Source organism: Zosterops lateralis (assembly GCF_965231275.1).
Source record: "Zosterops lateralis genome assembly, chromosome: Z".
Taxonomy (NCBI): Eukaryota; Metazoa; Chordata; class Aves; order Passeriformes; family Zosteropidae; genus Zosterops; species Zosterops lateralis.
The window spans coordinates 41,953,030-41,977,064 of record NC_139800.1 but is presented as its reverse complement, the minus strand read 5'-3'; the positions used below and the strand labels follow the sequence as shown (position 1 = coordinate 41,977,064).

General features: G+C 38.7%; 1 protein-coding gene across 9 annotated transcripts in view; it reads left to right on the top strand.

The window, feature by feature from the left end:
* SEMA4D (semaphorin 4D) overlaps positions 1-24,035 on the top strand; it is a 99,592-nt gene that overhangs the window by 50,948 nt on the left and 24,609 nt on the right. For 7 of the 9 annotated variants that reach the window (XM_083883109.1, XM_083883110.1, XM_083883102.1 and 4 more), the window contains 11 exons: positions 10,701-11,091; positions 13,328-13,473; positions 14,673-14,735; positions 17,042-17,140; positions 18,149-18,242; positions 19,155-19,268; positions 20,182-20,333; positions 22,010-22,185; positions 22,309-22,465; positions 23,256-23,478; positions 23,886-24,001. In XM_083883109.1, coding sequence (XP_083739235.1) covers positions 10,998-11,091; positions 13,328-13,473; positions 14,673-14,735; positions 17,042-17,140; positions 18,149-18,242; positions 19,155-19,268; positions 20,182-20,333; positions 22,010-22,185; positions 22,309-22,465; positions 23,256-23,478; positions 23,886-24,001 — 1,434 coding nt within the window. In that variant the 5' untranslated portion in view covers positions 10,701-10,997. Of the gene's footprint in view, positions 1-3,791; positions 3,863-10,700; positions 11,092-13,327; positions 13,474-14,672; positions 14,736-17,041; positions 17,141-18,148; positions 18,243-19,154; positions 19,269-20,181; positions 20,334-22,009; positions 22,186-22,308; positions 22,466-23,255; positions 23,479-23,885; positions 24,002-24,035 lie in introns of those variants that run through there. The other 2 variants (XM_083883104.1, XM_083883105.1) reach the window with 2 other exon arrangements.

The window sequence follows — 24,035 nt, the reverse complement described above, 5'->3', positions numbered from 1 at the left end:
CTTGCCTTTTTGAAGAGGCTTGTGAGATCTGAGGAATGCCAAGGTGACAGGAATTAAAACTGAGGATCCCAGCAGAGTTTGGGCTAGATAAAGATGTCTTTTCGAGACCGAAGAGGCCTTTTTTACTTCATTGTTTCAGAACAAGGTTTAGCACGGGCCTCTGCTTCAGGTTAAAGCTCACATACTTACTTTTCCGATAATGTTTAGAAAAGGTAGAGGGATGTTGATAGGCCAGTAAAGGGGTGTGCGAAATAAAGATGTTTTTATGAAAAGTAGACTTGGTGGGCAGGAAAGGGGAGAAAACATTTGACCTTTGCTATCCAAGTCTTGTATCATGTTTGTTACTTTGTTTTTCACCCCACTGTCTTGCACAGGTGGTTAGCAGGTATTAATCATCAGCCCCGTACAGAGCAGGTGGGGGCAGTGTCAGCAGCAGTTGTTTTAATGTGTCAGATCAATTATTTAAAAATAGTGATGGTAATATCTACCAGGTGCTGTTCTTGAAGTTTGTAGTCTAGCCCACCTTCTAATGTGACTCAAAACTCTAAAACCACACGTAGCATTCACAAGAAAGTTCTTAGTGAAAGACGCTGTCTATGGGCAGCTATCTGTGCAGTATCTTATTCATTGCTGTATGTTGGCTTTATTGTGGCTTCCATATAAGCTTTTAAAATAGTTTTTCTAAGAAAGTTAATATGTATAGATTGTGGCTGACTTGAGATAAAGGTAGCAAATACAGCTCTAGCTGTGATCATCAAGGTATTTATCTGGAAATGACATTTCAGTAAGGTTGATGCATAGTGCTGTAACACTAGAAATGTTCCCAAACTCAAAATTTACCTCTGTGGACTTCCAAAGATATTCCCAAGTAAAGAAAATTTGTTTATAAACTTTTCTTGAATTTTCTTTCTTCTTTGTTTAGAATCACTAGGACTTGATTACAGCAGGCATGTTGCTTGAATAGAAAATGAAAGAAATGCTCCTGATCTGGATGGTAATTGATGTGCAGAAGGAAAGTAGTACATGCTAGTTGTTCTTTGGATTTTTTTTTTTTTTATTTTTTTTTAATGCAAGTAGGATGTGACAGTCAGAAGTACCTGGTAATACATTGATGTGGTTTGGAATTGAACAGATTAGAAGGTCTTCAAATAAATAAAGTGTATGTAAACACACACATATGAAGGATTGTGCATCTTTTATGAAAAATTTCGTTAAGGTAAAATTTTGACTATCCTTTTATTCTACATAATGTATTCCAAGCTGTCTTTCATTTATAATCCAGTAGGTGTTTTCTTTAATCTTTGAAGACTTAGTCACAGTTGTCAAAATAATGAGTTATTCGTGGTGTAATTTTTCTCCCCAAGCTTAAGTAATTGTTGCGAGAAGAAACAGTTTAGAGGGGGATTTTTTCCCATAAGTTTAGACTTAAGTAGTCTTTAAAACCTGACAGGGTGTAAGGTTTGTTAAGGAGCTCCTGCAGTGCCTGCTGTAAAGGATCATCTGTGAGGTTTGAATTAAACAAGAGCACCTGAAGGATGTCTGCCAACCTGCAGTGCTTACATGGATGTTTAATTTCATACTCAAGTCCTGTCTGGATTAAAGAGCTTAATTATGTCATAGCTTCTGGGAAGCTGAGAATAGTTACTCATGTGTGTTGCATGAATAGAGGTGGTGTCTTGACAGGCAGCCAGTGGCAGTGTGACCAAAGGAGAAGAATGAGCAAACCACCCTTCACCTTAGCCCAGCTATCCTCACACCCAGCTCTGTCTGTGGGCTTCTCTGCCAGAAACACTGGTGGTTAGTGGCCCCGTCCTAAGCACCACACTAAGGAGGGATGAACTCCCCTTAGGAGCAGAGTTCCTGAGCTGAGGTGCTATGGCTTGGAAATCCTAGCAGCTAGCCTCTGCCTCCTACCATCTCCACGGAGATCCAGAGGCTGACTGAGAGGTTGCCTGACCTCCAGCCATCTGCCACCTGTCTTTCAGCCCCCAGTGACCTCAGATCATAGTTCAGAAACCTGAAGCTATTTATAGAGACTTGAAAACCCCCATGTCAGGCTGATTAAAGTAAGCCAGAAAAGTACACATGTCAGCTGATTTGCTGCTAGGCTTTCCAGAGGAGTTTTGTACCTACTGTAGCTATTCATTTAGATCCAAGTTCTTTGTTACAGTGAAAGTGCTTGTACAGGCTATAGGCTGCTGGAAGCTCTTTCTCAAGAGAGGCAGAAGAGAATTTTCTTTTTTCCTTTAAGGTACCTGCAGCTAAAATGGTTTATTATAGTTTGCTCTGGGAGCAGTAAGCTACAAGGAGGCATAGTGGGATGTGAAAACTCCAGTAGTGATAGTGGCTATGTTGATTGGTGGCCTCTTGTGGCAAGCAGGAAATCTTTGTAAATTTTACCTGATCACTTAAATACTGAGTAGCTACAGCCATAGAGATGATCTGGTGTAAGTTAGTTTGTGGAGAGCTTCATAACTGATCAGATGATTTACAGTTTGCTTGCTCTAGTTTGTTTTCAACAGAATGAAATGTGGAAGGGAGTTTTTCACATCAAAATTAAGTCAGTTACATTCTGCTGCTGTTTGTGGAAAGTAGCCAGTTATTACTAACTTACATGGGTAATGGATTTTCATGGGATATCTTGTTGAAAAATGATTATGGGAAGACTCAGACTACTTTGCACTCTTTATATAGCCCAAAAGATACTGAAACTGTTCCGTAAGCAAAAGTGGGTCTGATGTAACTGTTTGATGCCTTTTGCCATACTTGTAGCCACAAAACGTGCACTGTTGAAGACCTCTGGAGAAGCCTCTCCCTTAGAGACGTGCGGTATTGAGCTGCTTCTTGTAATTTTCTCTAGCCTGTTTCTTTTGAGGCCTCTGTCTTCTACGTCATTATCATCTTCTGGGACAAGAATGAAGCCTTCAGAACTGCAAGGGAGATTTTTTTTGTCAGGTCACCATCTTACCACTTGCATCTTTGGGCACCCCTTTACTATTGACTTCAGTGAAATCTACTTCAGACCCTCAGTGACTTACATTTAAAAAACACTATCCCTCCACATCGCTAAGACTCTTCTAAAAGTGCTTTGATGAATATTGGGAAATACATATGCTAAATACAATCTTGATGTAACAGTGTTATGAGTCTGCATATTGGAAGCATGTTATGTAGAACAGTCTTGGGGATAAATGCTTTGTTGTGCCCAGTTGTGATTGCGTCAGTGGCCCACTCTTCTCCTGTGATTATGGCAAAATAGATACGAACATGCCAGGTTTCATTGTCAATATCCAGATCCGTTTTCCTAAGCTTGTGCATAATGCAGTTCTTTAATAAAGCAGGAGAGTGTTGGAACTCCTTTATATTAATTTAGTATAGGGTTGGCTGGTGTCTAACCTCTCTCTCGTACATCCCATACCAGCATTGTGAGGGGTCTCAGACTCTTACCAGTATCAGTAATTACTACTGCAGTGCAAGTGCTGAATAATTTTGTACTGGGTAGGCATCAGCCAGCTTAGGATAGGAGGAACAAATCAAATTTTAAAAGGGCTGATGTGTCTGGTATTTGTCAGGTCTGCTTAATTTTATTTTTTTTGCGTGTGATAAGTGCAACGTCAGGATCTTGGCTCATTAGATGCAAATGTGGCAGTTTGGGTTTTGTCAGGAATGTTCTGCCCTGGTAACCTGGAAAACAAAAGCCAAACTTTTGGAGGAGGATTTATTATAATTCCTGTGTCAGAACTTGCCTTTCAGGAGTATCTGGTACTGATTTCGAAGCCTGTTTCTTACGCCTTTTCAGAACGGATGTGTTTCTGACGGCTTCCCAACTCTGGGGTGTGCAGGAGGTTCTGAGAGGTGTCAGGTATGTACATTGAAACCAGAGGTACATCCCCACAGCAAGGGGGGCTGTGTTGGATTCATGGTGACTCTGTTACAGGTGTCCTTGCTAGCAAAATAGATTAATGTACTGCAAGAATACTAGGGACTTAGTGCATACTGAAAAATGTAAATCAGGATTGATTTATAAGTTTGATTTATTACATTCTTTTGCTTCAAGACCAAAATACTCAGGAAACTTACCAGGAAATTACTTTATTTACTCAGGAACATACTCTGTATTTACCTGTTCTTTAGTTACCACTAAAAGGTCACGTTCAGGGTTGCATCTTCCCTGTATTATGTGGTTTATGTATATGAATGGGTACTGGGCTTGCTTTTGAGAATGTTTGACTCTGAAAGTGTTGCTGGACACCTAGGATAGTGTCGTGGTTTGAAAGCAAAAGGAGTGAGAGGCTCCAAGTCAGAAACACAATTTAATAAAAAGAAACACAAAAAAGTAAACAAAATAAATGGAATAATACAAAAGACCACTGACAGAGTCAGAATACAACCTGAGCAGGATGGTGGAAGCAGTCCAGGTGAAGTGCTCTTCCTGAAGCAGTGATCCTGTAGAAAGGTCTGGTAGCTCTGGTCCTCTGGGAATCCAGTAGGTAAAGGCTGCTTGTACTGTCCCAAATCCCAGCTTATATCCAGGTGAGAATGCTTGGCTCCTCCTCCTGGGCAGAGCATCTCACAATGGGATGATGAGTCGTGAAGTGGGTCCTTGATGGCCCATTAAACAGAGATAACTCCTGGAGGGAGTTACCTGTGAGTCATGGGCCAGGCGTTGATGGGCCATTAGCAGAAGACACCCCAAAGGCAGGGGGCCTGGGAAGACACTGGCCCACCTGGTTCCAACAGTTCATGAAGATGGTGATAGAATAAATACTTTGTGTACATCCTACACTACAACCCAGGACAGATAGGGGTTTTTTAATACACTCATATATATTAATTTAGACGTGCAGATACTTTCACCTATGCCATCAGTTGCCAAGAGGCATCGTCAAGTAACTTCAAATTGCTTATTCAGTTGGTCCTATGAGCCCAAGAAGAAATGAGAAAGAAACTGAGCAATATTTTTGATTGCGACAGTATGTTTAACTGGTAGGAGAAGACAAACTTCAGGGACTTTTCTTTCTTGCTTGATTTTAACTGCAGCACTGTCACAACCAAGGTTTAATATCTGGGAGTACCCAGTCAGGCACAAAACGGTCTTAGAACATGCCCAGGGCAGCTCTTGAATTCTCTGTTTGGGATAGCTCAGCATCCAAGTTAGATCTTTCCTGGTGCTCTTTGAAATCGAATCCTATCTGCCCACAATAATCTTAAAAATAAGGATTTTAATCTGTCTTGTAATTATTTTTTTTTTTTGTGTAATTATTTTATCTTGGTGTAATCTTTGCCCACAAAAAAAGAACGTAGTAGTAAAAGAACAGGAATATGAGTTTAAAAAAATAAGGGATCTCTAGCAGTATCCCTCTGAAGATAAATTTTCTTCTTTGAGCATATGCATTAGTTTCCTGAAGACTGCTTGATGGCACATTTATCATGCAGAAACAGAAAATACTGATTTCGGGCTGAAAGCTGGGAATTTGTTTCCTCAGCTTTTGTATCCTCTTTTAGCACTAGTGCACATCCTTCAGCAGGCTTTGTGGTAAAGATAAAGACCGCACCAAATCGTCTTCAGAATCTTCATCTAATTTATAATCATCTAGCAACTACAAAGTATTTTGGTTACAACTTGAAATACAAATAGTCCCATGCTCTACATGTATGTTAATAATAAAGGGCTACTGATTTGCTAGTTTTGAAGCTGTACCATACCTCAATAGAAAATGGATTCATATTTTTTTTATAATAAAAAGATTGTAACTAATGATGTTTTTATGAGACTGTATAAAAGTCGCACTGTGCTTGAGGTTTTTAAAAGGGTGAGAAATAAAGCAGAGGGGTATAACCAGCCTATCTTCACTGATCTGAAATTCACAACCTATGTAAATATAACGCAGTTGTCAAAGGTTATTTGTACACTTCTCACTGTATAATTTTGATTACTTAAAATACAAATATTGCTAACTTTTCAGTTTTGGAAACAAATTTGAAAAATAAAAAAAAGAGGTTTAAGCAGATCTCACAGTTGGGCTTCTCCGGTTTGTTTTTCATTTATGGAGCCTTAGAATCTGTTATAAACATAGACATCAATAAATAGTAAAGCAGGCTTGTATTCTTTTAAAGCTTCAAAAGAAAGTTATTTAGGGAGAACTTGGAATTTATGCCCTCTGACAGTTGAATCCTTTAACTCACCTTTGCTGCTGCTGCAAGCAATTCAGACATAAATTCACCTCTCTTGACATCTTGAGCTTCATATCCCTCATCATAGTTACTCCTTGCAAGTTTTGCAGGTTTTTGGTTTTTTTTAATGTGCTTTTTTGTTATTGTTGTTGTGTTGTTTTTGTTGTTTTTATTATCTAAAAATAGCAGGGTAAGCTACCATGGTGAGGAAGGAAGAGTGTCTTCCAGTTAGTTGTTCCTTACTGTGAGGTCTTCATTTTGCTGTCCCTGGACAATGACTGATGTGATAGTGATTTGACAGAGAGATAGGGAAGTATGTATTTTAAAGGACCTTCCTTTAAGCCTAAAGGAGGGTGGTCTTTTGTCTGGCAGCCTCAGTGTGGAGCTGGCATCACCTGCAGTCATGGAGCTGTGCGTTGCTTGTGTTGGAAAGAAAATTGGGTGATAGTGTGAGTGGGAGAATAAGTTCAGTAGATGAGAGATTGCAAGGAAAGATAAACCCTGTGGAGGAGAATAAAGTGCAATACAAAAATGGAGGAAAATTATAGGGGCACTGTAGTATGGCTAGGGAATCATGAAAAGAGTGACAGAATTAGGCCAGGATGGCCAGCACTTCCTTGGCTTTTTTCAGGGAGAGGCTGGATCTTTTGTGATGGCAATGATAATTTTTTAGGAATCTACAAGTCTCACCTATGATGCTGACTGTTTCTGGTGCGTTAATAAATTCTCCTGGTTTTAATCTTCATATACAGAATTACACTAGATCCACTTAGCAGTTTATGTATTACTGAACCAAACTGAGAAGTTGCACAGTGCAGCTAAGTGTTTCTCAGAAGAAAAAAAATTTTCAAAACCAGTGTTGCAAAATTGGCCATTTCCTAGTTTGAAATTCCAGAATTTGGCTATCTTGTGCAGTATTAGCTCATATGCGATACACACTTGGATCGGATCCAGCCGATGCTGACTGGGGAAGAAGACACTTGCCTCTGGGTTGCATTACTTATAAAAAAAACAACTGGGTACTGGCAAGGGTGGTTGAATTCACATCTCTGAAAGATGAAATTGTGTTTACAAGTACTTCTCTGTGCATACTTTGCCTCTGTGTCCTGGAGAATGAGAAGGATGACAGTCTCCTTCCCATGGTTGGTTTTCCAGTTTCTCACCCTACATGACTAGGATTCTGCGTTTTTCCAGAAGGTGGATTAAAACACTGCTTCTCTGTTGCCCGTGACACAGGGGATGTGAGAGAGACACATGGTTTCTCATCTTGGTAACAGTCAGTATATGCCATTGCATCTTCCTGGTTTCAAAACTTGTGCTAGTATTCCTTACTAGCAGTTATGCGGGCTGAAATTTTTCTAGCAGCTTTGAATTTGTATCCTTCAAGAGAGCAGAAAGTTGTTTCTGCCTGTTTCTCTGTCCACTCATTACAATTATACTTGTCAAGGGGAATGTTCATAGCTTTGAGCTTCCAGCTGTGCTCTACCAAACTGACAGGAGCTGTGTTAATTGCTTCTACAGTTGCCCTGTTTTTAGTCACCATAAACACAAGCGTTATGGAAAACTCATTTTGCTCCATTTTGTCATTATACATTGATGCAAAAACTATTATCAGAGTCCCTAAATTATGGATTTATTGATTATTTACCTCAGAAAATTTTTAACAGTTTTACAGGAAAGGAGACCTGTGGTCAGAATCAGTAAGTCTGCTTTACTTCTTCAGTGTACTTATTTCCAAGCAGATTGTGGCTCAGTTTTTGGGAGTAATACTCAAAGTATTAGGAGACCTAACTTTTCAGAAATTCAAAGTGCTCAGATCTAATCAAAACTAGTGAACACTAAAGGAACTAAGTTAATCTGGAAATCAGGACATTGTCTGGATCTTTTTTAAATTTTTTTTTTACTTTTCTTTCTTGTACCCTTTGCGTTATATAAAAAGAGGTTCATATTAGATTGTGAATGACCTCCCAGTGGATGTCAGTGAAGGACTTACTCCAGATAATTTTCTGCACAGGGAAGGGAGGAGCAGGGGAGAGTAAATAAATTGAAGGCTAAATTAAAGGACAAGGTTCTGAGTACACTTTCATCTCTATTTAAAATTATAGAACAAAGTGGATCTTGCACAAGTGGGCATGTAATGTTCACTGTAGTCTGTTTCATTCCTTTTTGTAACATGCAAAATTCTGCTGTAGATCATCAAGTAATGTCCCACAAGTCAAACTTACTAATGTGAAAAAGGACCTTTCTTGCAACCCAGTACAATAAAAATGACATCACAGATCTCCATTTTGTATAACCAGAGCAGTTCTCAACTCCACACAGCAAAGCAGGCACTAAAGGATTCATCCAGATCCTTTGTTTCCTTCAAAAGATAATGTAATTTATTTCAGATTTCATTGTTATTTTGCATTTACTGGCGTAGGTGAGCTATACTGGGAATCTAATGTGAATGTAGAAAAACTCAGGATTTTCCTTTACTAGGGCTTACATTTTCTAATCCTATTTTAAAGTCAAAAAAATTGACAGGACCTCAGAAGTCTCCTCTGGAGTAGTCTCTGCTATATGGTCGTGTGCATAACTGATAGCTTAAGGGTGTCCTTGTTGCATTGCTATCAAAGCTCTCAAAACTGCTCACTCACAGGGGAGAGAAAATTTAATGAAGAGTTCATGGGTAGAGATAAGGACTGGGAGAGATCACTCATCAGGTGAAGTATGCTCTAATTAGAGATATGAGTTGAAAACATTATTAACACAATCGGAGCAGGATAATGAGAAGTGAAAAAAAGCCACTTCTCCCTTCTTCCAAAGATCTGCCTCCTCCCCTGGTGGTGCAGGTCAACAGCGGTGGGCATTATGGTTTTCATCAACCATGGCTTATCCCACTGCTCAGGAAGAGGAGTCATTCTCCAGCTGCACTGTGGAGTCCCTCCCATGGGAGATAGTTCTCCATGAACTTTTCCAGTGTGAGTCTCTCTCATGAGCAACAGCTCTCAGTGACCTGCAGCAGTGTGAGTCTATCCTGTGTCTGGGTCACTCTTCCATGGGATGCAGTCCTTAAGGGGAGGCTGCTGCAGCATGGGAGCAGAGCCCCTCTCTCCACTGTTGTCTCACGGGGTCACAGCTTCCTATAGCATCCACCTGCCGTGGCGTGGGGCTCCTCCGTGGGCTGGAGGTGAATCTCTGCATCCCCATGGATCTCCATGAGCTACAGGAACACAGCTGCTGCACCAGAGGCTTCAGGGATTCTCAGCTCTGGTGCCTGGAGCACCTCCTCCCTCTCTTTCTGTACTGACCCCAGTGTTTGTAGAGTTGTTCATCTCACATGTTCTCACTCTGCTCTTTTCTGCTCACTGAACTGTGCCACCATCTGTGTTTTGATTTCTTCTTAAATATGTTGTACAGAAGCATTACCACCATTTGTAATTGTGCCAGCCTTGGCTAACAGCATGTCTGTCCTCGAAGCTGTGAGGGGTTGGCTCTGCTGGACATGGTAGAAATTTCTAGCAGCTTCTTCCACAAGCTATGCCTGTAGCTCACTTGCCACCAAAACTAGGCCATGCAAAATCAGTGCACCTTCACTTGCCCTGCTGCTGGATAACCTCCAGGTATTACAGTTAACTGGTACTGTACTGTGTCTCTTACTAGTCACCTCGGTGCCTCGGGCAGTAGTGGCCTATGAAAGGCCACAGTGAAAATCTAGCATCTTGTGCCCTGCTGCAAGGGACAGCATGTTTTTTTTCATCACCACCCCAAGTGTGCAGGCCTCAAAACCAGTTTAGGATCTAGTAATTGATGAATGCACACACTACTTCTGGAGTCTTCACCTAGGAGTGGAGACTCCTGGCAGATTGTGTAGAAAGCAGTGAACAGTTTTGTTTATGAGGACAGGCCTTTCTGGATCTGAGAGTAATAGTTGACTCAAAGACACAATGACTTTCATGGGGCAGTCTGTCTAACAGTTTCACTGTTGAAGTGTTTTACCCCTTAATTTTTGTATGCTGTGCATTAGCTCTTAGTTTCTGTAGCTGTGTTTCTACCTTCTGCGCACCACAGACCTTGAGTTACTAGCATTATAGGAAACTTCACTAAAAAAGATGCTTCTGTAAGATCCCAAGTTATGGGAGGTGCAGCAGATTGTGTAACCATACTTACTATTAAATCTGCACTTCTCGTGTTCTTTTCTCTGTGATCTTACTCATAGCAAATTTTTATTATCTTTGTTTGTTAAAAAGGTGGGGATTTTCTTTGTCACACTCTTGAAAGAATAGAGTCAAGTTTTGTGCATTAAGCATAATTGACAATTCAAAGTATTTACACTTGGAATTCTAGATTGAAATGATTGCTTTCAGTTATTGCCCATTTGCCATGTGTCTTGTTTCTAAGATAGTGATTTTTGCCAATTAATGTATTTTGTATCCAAATTAAGATATGGAGACAGCTGTAGAAATACTGTGAGATCAGTGGTATTTTAGGCAGTATTTGGTTTGCTTTCTCTTCTACTTCTTACTTCCCTCTTCTCTCCACAGTATCATTTATTTCTCTGGCGAAACAAAAGAATGCACTCCGTCACTTCTCAGCAGCTCTGCAGCCTGTGGAGCGTGTGGGCAGTCTCTGTATGCAGCATCCTGGAAAATCTGTGTTCTCTTGAAGTGATCTGCTGAAAAGCACGTACTTGTACAGTTGTTCCAGCCTCCCTTGTTGCATTCCTCTCAAGGGCTGAAATGCCCAGTCTCTAATACTCCCTGGGGTCTCCATTTCATCTGCCAAAGAAACGCTACCTGCTGCGGTTATCCATTGAGCACCGAAGAGCAGGGCCACTGAAGATGGCTCTGTGTACTTTTTATGCAGTTTGGGGTTTGGTGCTAGAAGTGGCAATAGCATTTGGCCCGGTACCAAGGATCACTTGGGAACACAAAGGTAAGAACAGAAATTTAAGTATTGTAATATGGGACATGGCCACATCCTCAGGGTTTCTGTGGGATTTGAAACTGAGCCTTTAGGTTCCTTCAGCGAATTTGCTGTGAATTTGGTCAGGTGTTGCCATTTTGCTCATCTTATGAAATGCTTAAGACCAGAATATTCAAAAGTCATTCATGCACTGGGTTGATTAATTTTGGTTCCTTCAAGAAGCTTTGAAAACAGAGCTGGTTTGGAAACAGAAGAGGAATTCTAAATTTGGCTTTCTCAGCTGAAGGATATTCAACTGAAACTTGATTCAAGAGAAAACCCCAATAGGTGTATTTTATTTTAAACAAATTATTTTTACCTGGAGTACAAATACGTTAGCAAAATGCACCTCTCTGGCTAATAATCTATTTTGACACTGAGCCACCCTGAGCATTAAATAAATCAATGGGCAAAGGAAAAATAAGCATTTGGCCTTCTTCTAACAGCATTTTATGATGTCTAGATATGAAAGTCTGTCACAGAACAGTGATTTTCTTGAATTTGAAATTGCAGCAGGTATTCATAATTTCCCAATACAATAGTACGGAGTTTGGAAATATAAGTGCAAAGATAAGTAATAGAAATCAAAGGATCCTTTAGCTTTTTCTTTAATAATTTAGCCTGGGTCTGAACAGAGTGAAGTCTACAGAGTAGTTATTTGTGAGTATATGCATTGTTTTTTGCACTCCTCCCCTCTGCCATTACTCATGTGGCGTGGATGTTTTAAGGAATTTTGTCTTAGGGTCCTTTAACATCAGTAAGCAGCTATTGATTACTTACCCGAGTGTGCAATAACTGAACAAACCCAAACAAATACATTGACTGCATAATGAAGCGGTCTTAAATATAGATGTTAAATTCTGAGCAGACATTCTGTAGGAAAAGATAGATGGAGATTGAGGATGTAGTAGGAATAAGGAGATTACACGATGACTGTAGGAAGTGCTTTTTCTGGTTATTGGTATAGCATTTAGTTAGTTGCTGATAACAGCCTTTCAGAAAGGGTGGCCTAGATAAGGCTTGTAGGTCCTGCTTAACATCCTTCATGCTTCTATCTTGTAGTTAAAATTTGGCAAGGTGCTATTTAATGGTATAGTAAGGTACTGCCAACTCAAATACAAATTAGTCAAAATAAATGGGGCTTATTTTCATTCCTGCTATTTCTCTCTCTGTCTGTCTGCTCAAGATCGTTGCATTTAAATGTTCAAAACCTACTTTGAATAGGAGAAGGAATTTAGTTCAGCAGAGTTGTATGAACCAGTTCATCCATTTTGGGAAAATTCTCCTGCCAAGTAAAAGATTGCAAAATTGCATGCTTGAAAATCTAGTTTAAAATTAATTTGATTATAATTGAAAACATGCAATTACTAATGATAGAATTAGAAGTAATAGTACGTTGTTTTCATCTGTATCGTAAAAAGCCATGCTTAATTAATCTTGTTTTTTCATGCACAGAAGCTTTCAGTTATTTTTACATTACAGTTGTTCATTCAGTTAAAAATACTCTTTTGTATTATTCAGTTTGTGTCATCTTTCTTCAAGCCATTCTACATGCTTCCTCATTCCACTGCCTTTTCTCTCATATCTCCTTTTTCTTATCTTACTTCTATTCATCTTGATCTTTCCCCTCATGCTGTTGTTTTTTGTGTATTTAGTGTATTTCATTTCTGGTTTTCACTTCAGAATCAGCTGGTTTGTTGGTTTGTTACATGCTTCTCTGTCTTCTTTCTGTTATGTCAATATTCTGAAGAGTTGTCTGAAATTGCAGGATACTTTGTAAGATCTGTTCAGAGTAGTTACAGGGGTTGTGTCTGGCCTGATTTTCCACAGTAGATTGGGATAGGGAAAGGAAAAGGTGAGGAACAATCTGACAGTGGATGTGGAAAATGGAAGTTTAGAAAAAGCAAGTAGAAAAAAAATGAAGGAAGAAGTGAGTTACAGGGATCACCATAAGAGGAAATACTTGAGCATTTGAAATTGAGTGAGAAGGCTGGGACAAGTGGTTTTGATGTTGTTGGTGGAAGATGCTGTTCTTGCTGAATCAAGCTTCTAAGGGGTCCCTTGTCTTTTACATGAGTCTGAAATAACCTTTGTTGTTTTCAAGTTTTCCAACAGCTGTTAGACTACTTAGAAAAAAATTACTCATGAGCTTGACCCTAAGTGATTGTGTTTCTTCATGAGGTACTTTTTTTTCCCATTTCAACAGAGGTCCAGCTAATACATTTTAATGAATCAAAAGTGTCAAACTATTCAACCTTGCTGTTAAGTGAAGACAAAAATGTTCTATACGTAGGGGCCAGAGAAGTGATCTTTGCCTTAAACGCAGTGAATATTGCTGAGAAGCAGCATGAGGTATGCCTTTTAATTAATACATTATTCTCCATGTAAAAATTTTACTTAATTTCCTGATATCGGTAGCATTGCATTTTAGACAAATAAGTACCTAAAAGAGAAATTGCTCTGTGTGGTCAACTCCAGTATTATTTCTGGAAGATTTTACAGGGTAAAGGAGAGGAAGAAAGGAGAAGCTGGATATAAACAAGTAATTAGAGATCTCCTTGGGTGTTTTCTTCTTGGGGGCAGGATGCTGGACAGGAGAGACTGTGGGGTATCATCTTTAGCATTAGTTCCTAGAGATATTTTCTTAATATCAGGAGTGGGCCATTTTAGAGATATTTTCTTAATATCGGGAGTGGGGCATTTTCTGTTAATCTGAGTCAGAATGTCATCTGAAACAGAGGCAAAGGTGAGGCATGCTTGGAGCAGGCTGTAGATATACTGCAAATGATGGCCCTGTCCTTGCAGTTTCCTGTTTTGTGTCTAGGTATATCTGCACAGCAAGTGGTGGTGCAGACAGGTCTGATCAGCTTGCTCAGAGAAGTACTTAGAAAATGTTTGTGCTGGTTTCTCAAAGTAGGTTAGCCCAGGCAGAAGTCTGCTAATGTTACATTGCTTCCAGGTCCTTCCCAGACTCCTGCTTTTCATTCCGTCAGCAGTGCAAATTGACATGTAGACGTGCAGCGTGGACTACCACTCAGAGTGCTTTAGAAGATGCTTATATGATTTTTAATCTGAAGAACATGTTCATGGGTGGTGGTGGGCACTTTCCCCAGCATATAAAACAGCTGTAAAGTTGTACTCAGTATAGTGTAAATTAGTGCATTAATTTTCTTTGATTCCTTTCCCCCAAGTGATTTTATTCAAGTGTTAATGAAACAGACAAGTACTTCAAATTGAAAAAATATTTAAGCCAGTTACAGTTGCATTTCCCTAATGCATATGGTAATGAAAGGTCATTAGCCTTTTGTGGGGAATCATCATTATGAACCCAGAATATGGTAGTTTAGTTCTGCTTAAGGCACATGGATTTGAAAATGTCACCTCCCTGGGAAAATATGGCTTTGAACCTTTGAATGCTACTTGCAGAATGTCTTGCATTTGCTCTAGATAGGATTGCCTTTTCTTGTGTATGTCACTGTAAGATTTTCAGATCTTGCATTGAATTAAGGTACTTTGAATGTGCTTTTTTTGTTGCGTGTTTTTTCTCTTAGTTACACTGGAAGGTCACAGAAGATAAAAGGACTAAATGTGCGGTAAAGGGCAAATCAGAACAGGTATGTACTTTTATTGAACTTTGAGGAAGATGTTGCACATTTTACTTCAAAAAGGAGTGACATTAAAAGAAGAAAGCCTCCAACTGTTTGAAATTAAAATTTAAAAACAATCACCTGATTTTTTTTAATTAAGTTGAGCATTAGGAACTGCAGCATGCTTAGTCTTCTTTTTTCGTAGTTTATTATTTTTATTGTTGAATATTATATGAATGTTTGAAAATCTGAACACACCCTGATGTGTGCTTAATGCTAATGGTTTTCCATTAAGATGATAAACCCGTATTGCTTTCCCTAAAGTAATTGATAGCAATTGTTGTGTTTTGTTATTGCAATAACTCCTTCACTGCATTTGATTTTACAGAGTGAATGATTAATTTTGTGTGCTTTGCTCGGGCATAGGTTTTTTTTGTTAGGCCAGCGTATTTTTTTCACTAACTCTGTTATGTGTGTTGTGTTGCTTGGTGGGTGTGCCTCTTGTGGTGTCACTCAGCTCAGACAGCACCCGAGCAGCTACACCTCCTATCAGCTTGGTCAGGGTCCCCTGGTGTTTGTGGGAACCACCAGCTCCTCATGACTGCCAGGGGAGTCGTTTACTTGAGGTAGTTGACTGTATGTGGATGTACCTTTCTGTTTGTGTAACATTACTTCATTTAATGATGCAGTAAAGCAAGAATTTGCTGGGCAAGACTGATGGTCCGGCCATTAGCACAGGTTTCAAGGTAGAAGTCTGCAAGTCCTCTGAATACAAAAAACAGATCTGCTCTGCACTTGGAGGGATTTGATCCTTGAATGTGCAGCCTGTTGAGTTGTCACTGTTAAAACCCCAAATGCTGGATCCAGGGCTGATAGTTACCCTGCATTCCTGTGGTTCATCAGCATGGCAGTGGGCTGTCTCCCTCTGATTAGCTACTTCTTTTCCTTGACTGACCACCGATGACCATCAGTACATTATTCAAACATGAGGTGTGACAGGTATTTAAAGTGTATTTCCTCCTTGTCTACCTCTGCAGGATAGGATCAGAGAATGCTGTTTTTGTTTCACGGTTCAGTTGGGGTTGCTACTAGTAATACTGATAGAGCCATGATGAATATAGGATGTACGTTTCTCTTGTGCATGAGCATATGTTTAGCAGACTTATGAATCTCCCCAAGTCCTCTCAAAAATTTTTGATGGGGTATATTAGACCCGATAAATATGAACTTTGATAGAACACTGAATTTATTTTCTTTTACTTTGTTCTGCTCCCAGTTTAGCAGCTCATACTAACTGCCAGCCATGCTTTTTCCTCATTTTACTTCTAACCTTCTACTAGTCACATTTATGTTGTAGCTATGATGTTTTGGACAGTGCAATAGTTTCAAAAGGGTCAAGGAATTAAGCTACTACTGCTATTTCTTGCACTTAAATGGGCAGTTCTCTCCCCCAGCCATCAGCACTACACTGTATAATGCCAGCAGAAAGCATTCATACAGCTGTTCAAGGGCCTTATCTGGCAGAAAACTGGTTTTACACTCTTCTTCTGCTGCTTTTTTCTTTCATACAGTCACAGAAATACTTAATTTGTCTCATAAAAAGGAATAAGGACGGTCAGTGCTTTACCTTGCTTCAGAAGTTTGTGGAACAGCACTTCAGTGGAGAGATCTGGCAGTATACCAGCAAGAATTAAGGGATGTTATTGATACTAGCTTCTTCCCTCTCTCTAAGTGGTTGTTTAGAGTTGTTTTACTTCATTAATATTCTGAATTCTTATTGTATCCTTTATTAAGGATTTTGGGCAAACTCCTTGTTCTGTTTCAGAGCTAAAGATATTACAGAGCTTCCTTGAACAGTATCAAGGACTGGAAAGAAAGAAAAAAGGTGGCTATAGACGACAAAGCTTTGTAGCTAATTTAAGGGTCTTAGAGGTTTTGCATTTAACAAACAACCTTGGCTGTCATTGTCTCATCTAGATGTACAAGGAATGACAAAGTCTAAAACTCATTTTATGTTTAACTAGTTGTTCCCATGGACTGGAGGTGTGTTTGAAGCTTGTCCTTCCATAAAACAGCTTGGGATGGACCCTGCTGACCATGCTGTCCTGCTAGGACACTAAAGGCAGCTGCATACTGCTGGCCGTAGGAAACCAGCTGCTGCAGGATTAGAGCTCCTAGCGGTTGTAGGAAGATGGTGTCTCAGTGTCATGCATGTGTTACCCAGGCTTGCCAGTGTGATGTGGCATAAGTAGTGGCGATGGATAATGTTGTTTATGTTGGAATGTGGAAGCCATGGTTTATGGGACTAGTCCTTTCCTCATCCTCTATTACAGACAGAATGTCGTAATTACGTGCGTGTCTTGCAACAGCTGAATGATACTTTCCTCTATGTGTGTGGAACTAATGCATTTCAGCCAACATGTGATTACCTGGTAAGAAATGTACATGTTTTGACCCAGCAACAGCTGTGACTTAAAAGCAGCTTAGGTAAACAATGAGTTACTCTTCTTTCCCAGAACAGTTGCAGTGAAGATGCAGCTGCATTGTCTAACTGCAGATTTACTTTCTCTTAGCTTTTATACTTCTTCATGTATTTTGTGTTAGCACAAAACCAGTTACTGAAACTGAAAAGACATCCTTTGCAACTTCCACTCACTACTGAATCTGAAATTTCTCACATTCCTGTCTCTGCTCGTGGCTGTGCCAAAGTTGTGTAGTCCTGAATCCTTCAGAGTAAAGTCTTGGCACAGAAAACTCCCCTTTCTCTCCACTGACTATTGTATCATTTTCCTTACTGCAGCTCTTAGCAATTTGAAAATTGAGAAATCTTGTAATTCTTTGTGTCTTTAGCTTCCAGTGCTTTCATTACACAATATAACTGATTACTTCCCCAGTACTGTGGCTATATTTCAGCTTTGTGATCCCTATCTCTTGGTTTTTAAGGGATTTATAAAGTAGCAGCCAAAGTATCTATTGCTTTTTAAAGCCTAGTTGGATTATGCCCTATGTCACAAATTTACCATCATCTCAAAAACTGCTTAATCTACCTCAGAAAGCTTTCTTGATTTCTAAGACTCATCACTTTTTTTCAAGCTAATTGAATAATTGCCAGTTCTTTCTATGTATCAGTTAACTTCTCTGCCTTTCTTGCTGTCTGCCTTTTTTGGGTGCTTTTTCTTGGGGTCTGTCTGGATTTAACTTTTCATCTTTGGCTTTTTTCTGCTTCCACCCTCACAAATGATAGGATCACTTTTTTTCTCTGTCTTTGAGACTTGATAAAATTTTCTGAAAACACATATGCCTTCTATAATTTTACACAAAATGCCTTTGATGCTGGAAGTTGATGATATAGCCCATTATTTAGTATTTAGTTTTTAGCTAATTTTGCACAAGTAGAGTGGCTGAAAAAGTGCTAATAGTTGTTTTATGGTTTTCAACAGAATTTAATTTCATTTGAACTTGGAGGTAAAAATGAAGATGGTAAGGGCAGATGTCCATTTGATCCTGCTCAAAGCTACACATCTGTTATGGTTGGTAAGTTCAGACTTCACATTCCTTGTTCTTATGTTTAAAAATGTTCTGTCTTTTCCACTGTCATGCTCCAGTCTGTTGTTATCAAAATGGTGGCTTGCATCCATATTTTTTGTCTATGCTGTGTATCTGTATAGATGTTAAAAACTTACGTAATCAACCTAAGCATGTTTTTTAAAAGGAGAACTTCAAACTCTAGGTTGGTTTGGAAGCAATTTCTAAAACACCAGTTTTCAAACTGTATTTCTAGATGTTAAACATATTTGGTCTGGATAGTCTAAATGTACTTAGACCCTTGTAGTATCAATTACTGTTACTGATAACAAGCACTATGGTTAGCTGTCCTGAAGACATGCTACAGAACAGGGAAGCAAGATATTTATTATAAATGTACTTACTACATGGAAACTGAATCTTAATTTGAGGAAGCCAGAATTTGTGACTGTTACCTACATGTCTCAAGATTTTAAAAGAAAAGCTCAATATCACTTGAAACAGGAAATGAGAAAAGGAATAACATGCTCCCTGCATTGGGCCTGTACAAACAGAGTTTGAATGATGGTTTAGAAAGAGAGGAAAATAATTCTGGACTTTTGGTGCATTTAAGTAAATTTGGATGTTTTAAAATAAACTGTAGGTTTTCACATTAAATGTCAAAATACCACAAAAACAATGTTGACTTTTTTCAATTCTCATGTTAGACCAGTAATAATAATAAACCCAAATGTGAAAGTGATAGTTTGAGAATGATCAACAGAAGTGTAAACATAAAAGACATGTCTAGGGCAATTCAGAGGAAATCCTTGTTTACCTTTTCTTGTGGGAAGTTAAAGCTTACATAGATTCACAAAATATTTATGTACCTTTTTTGGTATCCAGTCCATAAGTTCTAATACATGTGATTTTGTGTTGAAGATGAGGAGCTTTATTCTGGGACTTCTTACAATTTCTTGGGAAGTGAACCTATTATTTCACGGCACTCTCATCAGAGCCCTCTGAGAACAGAGTATGCAATACCTTGGCTAAATGGTAAGTGAGTATGAAAACTGGCCCAAACGAGTTACTTTTTGTTTGTCAACATCACACCTACAGAGTTTTGAGTGTCTTGCCTGGGTGAGGAGCAATTGTCTGATGTCTCAAAGAGATGGATTTTGTTATCCTGGCATACACTGTAAGTGTGCCCTCATGCATGCCATCAAGAGATTGTATGTTGAAATTTCAGGATTTTTATCACCACTGATGATGAAAACAACTTCAGAATATACATGTTTCAACTTGACACTAGTGGTTTATTTCTTACCTACTTGTTCATCCTTGCAGTAATGCAGCTGAATTATGATATGGTAAGGGATGGAATGGTTTTGGTCTTGAATTTGTTCTTAAATTGAGCTGATCATGGTTCTTGACACTTTAAGTTCCCGAATTTCAAAATTCACTGAATTTTGTGAATTTTCAGAAGTTTGAGGCTTTGTGCCAAAAAGGACCAAAATCATGACCACTGTCCAAATTACATGTTTTGTAATACATGTTGTAATGGCAGTTTCATTTTAGTGCTTCAGCTAATATCTGAAGTAGAAGAGAGGCAGCCAAGGGAAGGGTTGCCTCTCCATGCCCATTAGAAAACCACATCTGAGTGTGAACTGAAGAATGCTGAAGTAATGAGCTGTCAGATCATAGAGATCTCTCATGTATCTTAGTGCTTTCCAATAGGTTTTGTGGGGTTCCATGTTTTTTTTTCTGTTTCTGGTTGGTTTTTTTGTGGTTCAGGTGTTTTTTTAGAAATCCTGTTCATATTACGAACATCAAACTGTAGAAGCAGATCAGTGAGTAGAGAGGAGGTAAATGCAGTGTGGAGTTTGGGTGAAAAACGACTTTTGCGGGTCTTTGAGGGAATCGAGTTAGTCACATATGTAATCAAAAATTCTTCTCTTCGTATCTGTAGAGCCCAACTTTGTTTTTGCTGATGTGATAAGAGCAGATCCTAACAGCACAGATGGAGAAGACGACAAGATATACTTCTTTTTCACTGAGGTGTCCGTGGAGTATGAATTTGTTGGAAAATTGATGATTCCAAGAATAGCTAGAGTATGCAAGGTGGGAGACAGTTCAGTTTACTTTCACTATATCCCATTGGCTCTTATGTGTGCATGTTAAAAAGCATTCGTTATTCTGACTTCTGCCAGGTAAATGGAGGTGGTTGAGTTTAGTAAACTTCAATCAGTTTGTTAGAACTGAGGAGGCCTACTGGTTGCTTTATAAATAATAGTTGATATAATTTTGCAGTTGTGACGTTGCAGTGTATCTGGAGGTTCTGCTCTTCTCTGGGAGAAAACAAAGCAACCATGACAAAACCCAGCAACAGAAAAAGTGTTGCTCCAGTTTTTATTGTTAATGTTTTTAAACAAGTACAGCTCCCTGTGAAGAAGTGACTTTGGTTGGAGCTGGGCAGATAGGATGTGACTTTGAAGTAGCTGTATGCAAATAGAGCTGTAGCTGTGTCCACAGCAAAATAATTCTTGACTATGGTATAGCAGATGGGACTTCTATGAAATTGCTACAGCTGCCAGAGCTTGAAGGGAAATGGTCACCAGCAGCCTGATTCTGTCACACTTGCTGTGCTTAAGCCTCAGTATGTTAAGCTGATTCAAGTACAATCTCAGGAATGCTGGTTAAAAGTCTTGCTGATGGAACTGTTTTCAGCAGAAAATGTTTATTTAACAAAAACTTTTTCAGTGGAATGTATCAATTTCCTTTTTTTCCAACAGGAAATTTACCTGGCTGTTTCATTTTTATGAAGTTGAAAGTTTTATTTTGACTTTACTGTTTTGTATTCAAACAGCAAGTCAAAACAGCAATAACAAGTTAGTGCCCTTGAGATTTCCATTAAACAAGGAGCTGGAGACAGGTTTAGAAGGGGCTTACTGTTGTGGCACACTGCCCACTGACAGCTTGTGCACACTTTAAAAGGGAAGTATTGTGGAATATGAGAGCTTCGTTTATTATATTAGTACATATTTCAGACTGTTGTTTGAAATAGAAGTCAGTGGCAGATTGCAAATCTGTAAGCACTTATACTTAATTGTTTTAATAAATTTTGCAGATTTCCTTTAATATTGCATACACCATTGGATAATGAATGGAAATATTAAATGGAAATATTAATACTGTTTCAGTATGCCCTTTTATAAGAGAAGTATCAGAGCTACAGCTGAATTATCAAATATTTTGAAAAACATTTCTAGTCAGTAAATCTTAACTTTAGCCTTGGTACCTGCAAATCCTTAATAAAGGTGGTAACTGCTAGAAGGATTATAAGATTGGTGGTTTTCTTCTACTGAAATTATCAGTTTTGGGCAACTCTGAAGGCGTATTGCAGCATTTGAATTTAAATCAGCTTTGATGTCACAGAACAAATACAGTATTAGGTATTTCTCTTGAAGGACATGCTTGTTTTACTTTTTTCCTAATGAGTACTGCCCATCTCAGTTTTTCCAAGTGATGCTGGAGTATGGTTCTTCATTAGACCTAATATTTCATCTTCCCTGTATGTGTGATAGAAATAATTTTGCATTATTTCTGTTGAACCAATTTTCTTGTGGATTTATACTGCTTTGTTTGTGAATGTGTTAACATTTTTTGATGGTACTATAGATGAAATATTATAAAACACCAGGGCTTAGTAATTGCATGCTATATAGCAGTGGTTCTTAAATGCAAAAATGCTGCTAGTTTTCTTCACAAACACCTTTTTATTTTTTTAATACCATAAGAGGGACCAAGGAGGATTAAGGACCTTGCAGAAAAAATGGACTTCGTTTCTCAAGGCCAGACTGATTTGTACCATCCCTGATAAGAATTTAATTTTCAATGTTATCAATGATGTTTTTATTCTCAAATCTCCGACTTTGAAGGAACCAGTGATATATGGAGTCTTCACCCCACAACTGTAAGTGTAGTATAGCCTTTTTCTGGATAAGTATTTACTCTTAATTAGCTACAAGAAAATTATAATTACTCATATGTTTTGTTGGGTTTTGTTTTTTTTCCTAATTTCTTCCTGAATTAATAGGAATAATGTAGGATTGTCAGCAGTGTGCGCATACAATCACTCTACCGTAGAAGAGGTTTTCTCAAAAGGGAAATACATGCAGAGTGCTACAGTGGAACAATCTCATACAAAGTGGGTACGATACAATGGGGAAATTCCGAATCCTCGACCTGGTGCGGTAAGTTTCTGTAGTCTTGGATCTGATGACTTCTTTAATGCTCAGGAGGGAACAGACTAGGGAATACGAGTAACCTACTAATGATTCATTTGTTTGCCCTCACCTGGTTATTTTTTTTGAAAGCTTCATAGAAAAACACTCATGCAATATGTTCTGAACTTTTTATCTGGGCATCAAAGTCTTGCGAAGGGGTTTTGGAGTTTTTTAATTTAGAATTAAATTATTTACTGGTTTTGTATTTCATTATTTTGTTAATAACTTTCTCATTGTGAAACAGAACTCGGTTTACGCTAGCAACATCATACATTTCTTAGTTCAGATTAAAAGAATTATACCAACTGTTGCATTGTCTCAGTAGAATCAGCATGTATATCTAAAGTAGTGCACTGTTCTGTGAACTCAAACTTTCCTAGTGCTGGATCTCTTTCAGATTTTTTACTTGCTTATGTTCCTTACAGTCATACTGTTGCTAGCACTGAAAGAGGTGATGGTTAAAAGTACTGAAGGTGCATGAGAGCACAGAAGGAATATTTTTCTAGAATGTATTTTGGACCCAAACAAACAGTAGTCCAAAGCTCAGGGATTAGTACATCCCTGAGGCCCAAGTGCTATGAGACCTGAGGACCTTCCTTGGTACAATAAGTATAGTGTACAGATATGGTTACTGGCCAGAATAATGTGGAGAAGAAAATAGATGCAATTGCTGTTAGTTGTCTTCATTTTGTATAAGTAAATGATAGAACTTGGTTGTCTTTTTTTCTTTTTCACCCTCCCCTGTCCCCACTTCTAGTGTATAAACAATGAAGCCAGAGCATCAAACTACATGAGTTCTCTGAATTTACCAGACAAAACATTGCAATTTGTTAAAGATCATCCTCTAATGGATGACTCAGTTACCCCAATGGGAGACAGACCTCGGCTAGTAAAGCGAGATGTAAAGTATACACAGATCGTAGTTGACAGAGTCAGAGCACTCAATGGCACCATCTACGATGTGATGTTCATCGGTACTGGTGAGTTCTGGAAAACACTTGGTTTTGGTGATGCACTGTAGTTTTCTTAAAGAAATTATACAGTTTTCTTTAGTTTTCTTAGAGAAGCTCTTGAGATTTGTGTTTAAAAAAAGTAAAATACCAAAAGTAAGTGGACAGTCTTAGGTGCTTTGAAAAAGTATTGTAGGAAAAGAAGTGAGTTCAGCAAAACCAAACAATATAATCCCCAACTGGTCATTCTGTGTACCAAAACATTATTTCTTGCTCAGAGGTTCTGATGATGGCAAGTTTAATGATTGCCTTTGACATGTAGTTGTTCTGCTGAACAGCAAGCAGATTATTGAGACAACTTACAGCAATTGTGAAGGCATTTTTCCTGCCTTTTCATTTTAAGGATCTTACTTAAACATATTCTTCTGTTGTTTCAGATCAAGGAGCCTTGCACAAAGCTATCAGCTATGAAAATGGAATGCATATTATTGAAGAAACACAACTTTTTCCAAATTTTGAACCAGTCCAAACTCTCTTGCTTTCATCCAAAACAGTAAGTGGTATAAGCATCACAGCGTTAATCTCTT